Source organism: Herpailurus yagouaroundi, unplaced genomic scaffold (genome assembly GCF_014898765.1).
Source record: "Herpailurus yagouaroundi ecotype Mexico unplaced genomic scaffold, PumYag 159, whole genome shotgun sequence".
NCBI classification, from domain to species: Eukaryota; Metazoa; Chordata; class Mammalia; order Carnivora; family Felidae; genus Herpailurus; species Herpailurus yagouaroundi.
Window position 1 is genome coordinate 22,029,253 of NW_024412400.1, and position 9,489 is coordinate 22,038,741.

Here is a 9,489-nt window from a genome sequence, read left to right on the forward strand (position 1 = left end):
AGAGGGAGAGGGAGAGGGAGGGAGGGAGGGAGAGAGAGAGAGAGAGAGAGAGAGAGAATCCCAAGCAGGCTCCTTGTTGTTGGTGCGGAGCCCAATGCAGGGCTCAAACTCACAAACCATGAGATCATGACCTGAGCCAGACACTTAACTGACTGAGCCACCCAGGCGCCCCTATATATATAAGAATTAGAACTTTGATGTTGAGGAAATGAAACCCCTACTGTATAGGCAAAAACTTCTAGACCATCATAATGTGTAGCTGTTTCAGTGACATTTATTTAAAATTTATTCTTTTACATACTTTAACCTGCAGTAACCTAGTATTTCAGGATATATATTATAAATATATATTATAAACATAACTCTCCCTACAGTGCCTATTTCACTTCTTTGCAGTAAATTACTTGAAATTCAGAACTATCACCAGCAGTTTCCTGCTTCCCTTTCAGCAAAAACTTATTTTCCAAGCAATCATTGCCATAATCCTCAAAGAGGACTACAGACAAGTCATTTAAAAAACATGACTGAGGGGCGCCTGGGTGGCGCAGTCGGTTAAGCGTCCGACTTCAGCCAGGTCACGATCTCGCGGTCCAGGAGTTCGAGCCCCGCGTCGGGCTCTGGGCTGATGGCTCAGAGCCTGGAGCCTGTTTCCATTTCTGTGTCTCCCTCTCTCTCTGCCCCTCGCCCGTTCATGCTCTGTCTCTCTCTGTCCCAAAAATAAATAAACGTTGAAAAAAAAAAATTAAAAAAAAAAAAAAAAAACATGACTGATATTTCAAGCTTTGCAATGTATGTACAGCCTAAGGATGATGTTTAAGCCCTCAGTAAAACAATCCCACCAAGTTCTCCCAAGTGAGTTGTATTTAAAAAGTCACAAACAGATCCTAAAGAATGAGAAGAAAATAAATAGGAGATGAACTATCTGACATCAGAGGAAAATAAGCTCTCTAGTCACACAAGACTTACATAAAAAAAGAAGTTAACAGATTTTATGTATTCATGAAATACAGTTCTGTACATGAAAAAGCCATAAACAATGTTGAGACAGCTGATGAAAGGTAGAAAAATCACAAAATAAAAGGTTAATATCTTTAGATACAAGACTTTTCATAAGTCACTGTGAAAATAAAGATTTTAGTAGAAAAAGAGGCAAAAAGACAATGAATTGGCAATTCAAAAACAGAAGAAGAAATACAAAGGATCAATGAACAAGAAAAAAACATGTCAAACTTCACAAAGATCAAATAAATGCAAACACACACAATTTATCTAGGAAAGGAGTAAAAATATATTCCTGAACCCCTTACATACTGCTGACAAGAACAGTTGTTACAGTCCCTGTCAATGCATAACAAAAACCTTGAATATGTCTGGAAACAACACTACTTCTAGACCCTTATTCTAAGCAAACTTAACATAGATGAGGGCAACACACATACACACACACACACACTTATAAATGTACACTTGTGTGCAAGAAATACTTAAATGTCCTAAAAATGTGGTAATGGTTTACTGATTTTCTACTTACACCGTAAAATTTCAGAGAACCATCAAAAATTACATAACAAATGATCAGAATATAGTAAGTGAAAAAGGCAAGTAATTAAATCACATATACTACGAGCCAAGTTTTTATTTATATATATACACACACACATGAACACACACGCACAGAGAACAATTACTAGAAAGGTATATATCAAAACATTAACAGTCAATCTCTTTGGGACGGTAAAATTACAAGTGGGTTTTCTTCATTCTGCTTTACTAGGTCTTCCAAGATTTCTACAATAACTGTGTTATCGCTTTTGTAGTTAGGAAAGTGTTTAGGAATTATAAAGCACTATTAAAAAAAAAATATGCAGCCAAAGAATAATCCTTAAAAAGTTGAGCTGACAGGGTTGAACACCACTATTCTTATTTGTTTGCAGTCATGACTACACAGGTATATACAATTGTCAAAGCTTATCAAAATGTTGGTTTAAGATCTGAGCATCTTATAAGTCAAGTATACATCATTTTTCTAAATTTAGATATAATTCTTTAAATACTACCTTTAACCCCCCCCCAAAATAAATAAAAAATAAAATAATAAACAAACAAATATTATCTTTAACCCGAAAAAAAAAAAAGTTGAGGTGAAAACTTCTGGTAAGAAAGGACCAAGGTGGCAGTCACATTGCTAGCCTTATGTGCGCTGCTGAAGAAGGATTGTCTGAAGCCCTTCATAGACTTCAGAATTTTCTTTCTGCTGTCATAAATGGCAGCTTCCCAGAGGCTGAAACTATTTGTTTGATAGATGGAGAACTCTATTTACCCAGTCCTTAGGCTGGAAATTTCTCCTTAGCCCGGGGATACCATATATCAGGATGCAATAGAATACTTCATTTATAGATGACATTCATTCATTCACCCAACAAATATTTATTTAGTACTTACTATGGGCTGGTTATACCCTCTACTATAGTCTGAAGCTTACTATTGACTTAAGGATTAAAAAATGCATGTCCTTCTTGTAAGTAGAAAATGATAGAGGAAAAACTTATTTGGATGAAGGCTACCTGAGAACATACTAAGAAAAGAAACGACAGAACAGTTACACGTGAACAACCTACCTGTTTCTTGAAATAACCAATTGCATATTCATCTGCATATGTGAGAAAGTTCAGGATGTCATGCTTTATATGATATTCTTTCAAGTGATTCATCAGGTGTGTTCCATAGCCCTATGTGAAAGTTAGTACACAAACATATTAGGTTCTGGAGAAAGGACATTCCTACAAATTCACTGGGAAATGTTGGCAAATTTAGGAGTTGGTACTTTGATACATGTTACCAACATAGACTAACATCCGTTCTCACATTTCTCAACTTTGAAGACGACCTACAAAACCAAAAAATTCAAAATCCTTGAACTGAGATATAATCAACATTTAAAAATACAAGCTTCTGGTTCTTTGAAAAAAACACACCAAAGCTACAAGCGGCTAGTTCAAACCTAAAGAGTGATGGCTGAATATTAATAAAGCAGTTTGGGGACTAAATATTCTGATTTCTGCTTCTCTTTAAAGTATTTGAGAACCTGAGATGCAAAGAGCAATGTAAATGAAAACTGCTAGGGGCACCTGGGTGGTTCAGCTGGTTAAGCATCCAACTTCAGCTCAGGTCACGAGCTCATGGTTTGTGAGTTCGAGCCCTGTGTCGGGCTCTCTGCTGTCAGGTCGGAAGGCCCCTTCAGATTCCGTCTCCCTCTGTCTGCTCCTCTCCTGCTCATGCCCTCTCTCTCTTTCTCAAAAATAAACATTAAAAAAAAAAGTGCTAATCTTTACTAGAATACTAACCCAAGCGTTTCCTGTATGTATACAAATCAGCAACCCTTCCAAAGAAATGTAATCATATCACATAGACAGGGTTTTCATCTTTGTCTTATCAGGCCTTTCCGAGCGAGGTCTAAGAAACCCAGGATCTCTGAGAGAGTCAGAAGACATAAGAAGTAAACTAAAGACAGTGAACAATTCTGAATAAATTAATGATTGAAATACAAAAAAAAAAAAAGCAAGTATCAGGTTTTTCAGTCATATACAAAGCTTAGACAAAAATCTATACATTTAAAGTGACTGTTTTAGAACTTCATTAAAAGAGGGGAAAGTAAATCCAAGCATCCAGACACAAATACCCTCACATAAATATTTTAGAATTTGGTGACACACTTTTCTAAAGAACTCAAATGTGCTTACTCATGGAAATGTAGTTGCACAGGGGGAGAAGGATCTTTGAAGTCATTAGATCTAATTCTCTATCCCATGTGACGCTAGAAGGCTTCTGCCATCTATCCTGAAAAGGCGAGCTGTTAGAAGCCCGCCAGGATAGGGGGACCACTTGGTCCTTACATAGGTCATTTCATTTTCAGATATTGTTATGGTTGGGAAGTTCTTCCTAAAGTTTACCCGAGATCTGACCCTTTCTTATTTCTACTTATTGACCTTAGTTCTACTCTTAGAGTAACAAAGGATCATTCTTGCTCGTAATAACTCTTCAAGCCCTTCAAGACTATACTCTCTCATGCCCATCCCTACCTCCCAAACCCCATGTGAAATACCGTTGAGGTTTTAGTCCTTCCTTAAAAGGCATGACTGGAAGACCCCTTATTAATCTAATCATTGTCTTTTGGGCTTTCTCCTGTATATCCATGCTCTTCTAAAGCAGAGATCCCCGGACCAAGCATAATAATTAGGGGATGGTCTGCCCAGTGAATAGGATAATAGTATTACCACCTGATTTTTCCAGAAATTATTCTTCCATTGATGTTACCCAAAGGACATCTTAGCTTTCCACAAACATATCCCAATACTGAAATATTGTGATTTCAATAAAACTTCGATAAAAAGAGGAATGAAATGTCTCTTTCCTTGAGGAGAAGATGGTAAAATGGGGAAGATAAACCCATAAATACAAAATAACACTATAGAGCTGTGCTGTTCAATATGGTAGCTCATAGCCACATGTGGCTTTTGAGCAACTGAAATGTGACTAGCTGAAACTGAGATGTACTAGAGTGTGTAAAATACACATCAGGGAAAAAAAGCTCAATAACAGCTTACCCTTATTCCATGTTGAAATGACAGTATTTTGGACATGTTAGGTTAAATAAAAAATACAAAATTAATTGCACCTGTTTCTTTTTACTCTTTTAAATATGGCTACTCAAAAATTTAAAATTATGTATGTGGTGGGGCACCTGGGTGGCTCAGTCAGTTGAGCGTCTGACTTCAGCTCAGGTCATAATCTCACGGTTCGTGGGTTCGAGCCCCACATCAGGCTCTGTGCTGACAGCTCGGAGCCTGGAGCTTGCTTCTGATTCTGTGTCTCTCTCTCTCTCTCTCTCTCTCTCTCTGCCCCTCCACTGCTCACGCTGTCTCTGTCTCTCAAAAATAAATAAATGTAAAAAAAAAATTTTTTTTTTTAATTTTTTTTTCAACGTTTATTTATTTTTGGGACAGAGAGAGACAGAGCATGAACGGGGGAGGGGCAGAGAGAGAGGGAGACACAGAATCGGAAACAGGCTCCAGGCTCCGAGCCATCAGCCCAGAGCCTGACGCGGGGCTCGAACTCCTGGACCGCGAGATCGTGACCTGGCTGAAGTCGGACGCTTAACCGACTGCGCCACCCAGGCGCCCCCCAAAAAAATTTTTTAATTATGTATGTGGCTTGCATTTGAGGCTCAAAGTATATTTCTATTGTGTAGCATTGGTATAGAATCATGTATTTGTACCTACAATAAAGAAAAAGGCTGTATGGTATTTAAGAGGGGGAAGGAGGAAGGTACATAAGAAAAAGAACATGTTTAAGCTAGGCCTTAAAAGAGTTTGTCAAATGGAAAGCAAGGTAAGAGGATGGATTGGAAATGTAAATGTAAAGAAAAACAAACTTATATAAAAGCATTATAAAGAAATATTGGAAAGTGGGTTTATAACATAGGGGTACAAAAAGGCTTCCTAAAAAAATGTAAAATGCAAAAGTATAAAGGAAAGAAGAGATTAAGTAGATTACTTCAAATTTTAAAACTCCTTAAAGATATTATAAGCAATTGAAGATACCATAAACAAAACACAAATGACAACTGACAGCACAGTTGTAAGACATATTACAAAGATTTAACATCTTCTATGGGATCAGTACAAAAAAAAGAAAGACAGGGGTGGCCTGGGTGGCTCAGTCGGTTAAGCATCCAACTCTTAGTTTTGGCTCAGGTCATGATCTGGTGGTTTGTGAGCTCGACGCCCACATCAGGCTCTGCACTGACAATGTGGAGCCTGCTTGGGATCCTCTCTACCTCCCTCTCTCTCTGGCCTTCCCCTGCTCTCATTCTGTCTCAAAATAAATAAACTTTAAAAAGAAAAAGAAAAATGGTCAAAGCACAGGAACAAGTCATAGGTATCACCAAAAAAAATAAATTCCGACGTTCAACTTCAGTAGTAATTAGAGCACTCCATCGGGAAATGCAACATACTGTCACTCAAGAGTATGTCACCATCTCTAAGGTTGATGGTATCCAGTGTCAGTAAAGACGGGAAACGGTACTCTGCAAAACAATTTACACTGGTAAAAATGTAAATTGGTAAGCCCATTGAGAAGGGCAATCTAGAAATTTTTTTTTTTTTTTTTTTTTACTTCAGACAGGCCATATTCAATTCTGTGTAATTCCACTTCTCAGCGTCCAGAAAAACATTTCCAAAAAGAGCACTGTTTATGAAAGAAAACATCTGTAAATAAACATAACTGTCTTCTTTTTTAAAATTTTTTAATGTTTATTTATTTTGAGAGAGTGGGGGAGGGACAGAGAGAGAAACACAGAATCTGAAGCAGGCTCCAAGCTTTGAGCTGTCAGCACAGAGCCCGACGTGGGGCTCAAACTCACAAACTGTAAGATCATGACCTGAGCCGAAGTCGGATGCTTAACTGACTGAGCCACTCAGGTGCGCCAAACATAAATGTCTTCAATAGAGAATATTATATAAATTAAGTTGCTTCCACATTATTAAATACTATAGAAAGAAAATAGCTTTATATCAGCACTAATAGAAATTTCTGCAATGATGGAAATGTTCTTTATCTATGCTATCCAATGTGGTAGCCATCAGTCACATGTGGCTATTGAGTACTTGTGTGACTGAGGAACTGAATTTTAAATTTTATTTAATTTTAATTGATCTAACTATAAGTTTAAATAAGCACATATATGCACTAAAGTTGAAAGAGCTCTAAGACATTATGAAAAGTGTTTATGTCAACAGCAACAAAACACATAGCCGCTCTTATAAACAGGTACATTTCCCTGCACGTAAATCAGTAAAGAAGCATCTGGAAGGTTGCACACGAAGTTGACAATAGCGGGATGGCAGGGGGAAGGGGGAGTGGGATTTTTGCTTTACCTAAAAGTGTATTTATGTATGATCTATGTAATTAAAAATTATGTTTAAAGAAAAATTAAAAGAAAACTAGAAAAAAGAAAAGGTTGGCTAGTTGGAGGGAACTGCATGGGCATAGAAATAGCAATATTTAGGAATTCATAAGAAATGCATCTTCTGACAAAACTCACTTTAACATAGATAAAGTTGATGGAAGAAAGCAAGGCTTTTGTTACAAGGGGTTAATAGGCCATAAACTTTCTAAGCTTTGCCCACAATCCAATAATTTTTCTCAAGATGAACAGTAATGGTTCTTTTGTAAATAGCTTCTCAAAACCCACATAAGATATTGTTCATCACTGGCCACTTATTTGTCACCTTGCCAAATAAATTTTCCAGATTCTAATCACTTAAGAGTAAGGGTTGTATCTTTTAATTTAAATCCTGTCTAGTACTGTGACTGGCAGTAGAGGTAAAACATTTCCTTGATTAGTTTAAATGTTTCCTTGGCAGGCAATTAGCAATATTAAACCACTATATACAAATGTTTAGATTTTCACCTAGAACTTTCTCCCTTTATTGGTCCACCTTTATTGTTAACTATCACCAAAGGTTTTATTTACTTATTTTTTTTAAATTTGAGTTTCTGATACCTTATTTTTTCTTTCTTTTTTTATTTTTTTTTATTTTTTAATGTTTATTATTGAGAGACAAGAAGACACAGAGCTCATGAGCAGGGGAGGGGCAGAGAGAGAGAGGGAGAGACAGAATCCGAAGCAGACTCCAGGCTCTGAGCTGTCAGCACAAGCCTGATGTGGGGCTCGAACTCACAAACGTGAGATCATGACCTGAGCCAAAGTCGGACGCCCAGCCAACTGAGCCACCCAGGTGCACCAAAGGTTTTCTTTTCTAAATCCATCTAGCAACCTCAGTGTTTATTTTAATATTAAGATATATAAATATTAGCTCCATAACTTTAAGTGTGCATGATAACAAATCCAAATAGTTTTGAGATGACAAGATAATTCTAAAACCAGGTGACGAGCTTCAAGTAAAATCTCAAATGTTATCTTGCGTGTGCTCTGAGTGAGATAAAGTCACATACAAATCTTATTTCCTCATTCTCAGGAATTTATATGCAAGCTGGATTCTCTAAAACGAGAGGAGGCAAATTTGAAAGTATCATTTAGCCAAGATTTTTAACATATTAAATAGAAATCTAAAACCTCCACTTATGAACTTGAGGTTTTTTCCACATAGGTGCCACCAACACTTGCTTTTATCAAACTTCCCCATTTATCAAGACTAATCTTCATTTTCTAGAACTACAGTTTCAAGTCATTTACAAAAAGTGGCTTTTTCTAGTTCCTCCTACTGGGTTTGTAATATTTGGCCACCTGCCTGCAAATCTTTAGAAAATTACATGGTTTGGGAAAAAAATAAACTGCCCTTCTGGGAAGTAATAAGACAGAGTATCCAATTCATATTAAATACCTTTAGTTTTCCTCTGGTGGCCCTAAAAGCGTCCACGTCACCCTCAATCAACCTCTCCAAACAAGGTGCTTGGTGTAAGTTTTCTCTGCAAACAAAAACTTTGCAATCTTTTTCTGAAATCATAAACTAAGGACATGTTTGCCAGTTCCCTCTCCCTATGAAAAGCCAAACAAATTTTGCTTTTAAGTACGTTTCTAAACTCTGCATACTTGAAATTGTTTCCCACTTTGGCGAGCAGAAACTAAAAAATGATACACATAGCAACAGCACCATCTAAAGACACGCTGTCAGAATTCCTTGGAAAAAGTGCGAGACGTCAGTTTTGAGCCAATTTGGGCTCTCACCTTCCCCAGTCAGAATGACAGATGTATGACTGATGAATTTTGTTTATCATTTGCTGCTCAGTACTATGAGTCAAAGACAAAAAGCCCCACTTGTGCTTCATGAGAAGAAATCAGCAGCTATCATGGGCTCTGTGACCAGAGTAAAGCCATTGATGTAAACCAAAGTACCCACAGCACTGGCTGTAGCCCTCAATCAGAGAATGATTCCTACCAGTGAATTACTGCTGTTTTTTGTAAACGGCATTGCTTCTTTGCAGCTAGAGCAAGCAACAGTGTCCCTAGATCTGCACTGCCCGATATGGGAGCACTGGCCACATGTGCCCAGGGAGCACCTGAAATGTAGCTAGTCCAAATGGGGACGTGTTCTAAGTGTAAAACACATCCTAGGTTCCAGAGAGTTAGTACAAAACAAAGAATATAAAATGTCTCATTAGTGATTCTCTGTGACATTGAGCACAGTGACACCTCTTTGGGTAGTGGGTAAAATAAAATACGTTGTTAAAATTAAATTTGCCGTTCAGGCTCTGCTCTGTGAGCTTGGAATTCTCTCTCTCCTCTCTCTCTCTGCTCCTCCCATGCTTGTGTGATCTCTATCTCTATCTCTCTCAGAATAAATAAACATTTAAAAATAATGAAATAGAAAAGAAAAGAGAAAAGAAAAGAAAAGAGAAAAGAAAAAAGAGAAAAGGAAAGAGAAAAGAAAAGAAAAGAAAAGAAAAGAAAAGAAAAGAAAAGAAAAG

The 9,489-nt window shown here is 37.3% G+C and overlaps 1 protein-coding gene across 1 annotated transcript in view; it reads right to left on the reverse strand.

Annotated features, from left to right (window-relative positions):
- KAT2B (lysine acetyltransferase 2B) overlaps positions 1 to 9,489 on the reverse strand; it is a 106,068-nt gene that overhangs the window by 14,664 nt on the left and 81,915 nt on the right. The window contains exon 14 of the mRNA XM_040481112.1: positions 2,619 to 2,729. Coding sequence (XP_040337046.1) covers positions 2,619 to 2,729 — 111 coding nt within the window. The remainder of the gene's footprint in view (positions 1 to 2,618; positions 2,730 to 9,489) is intronic.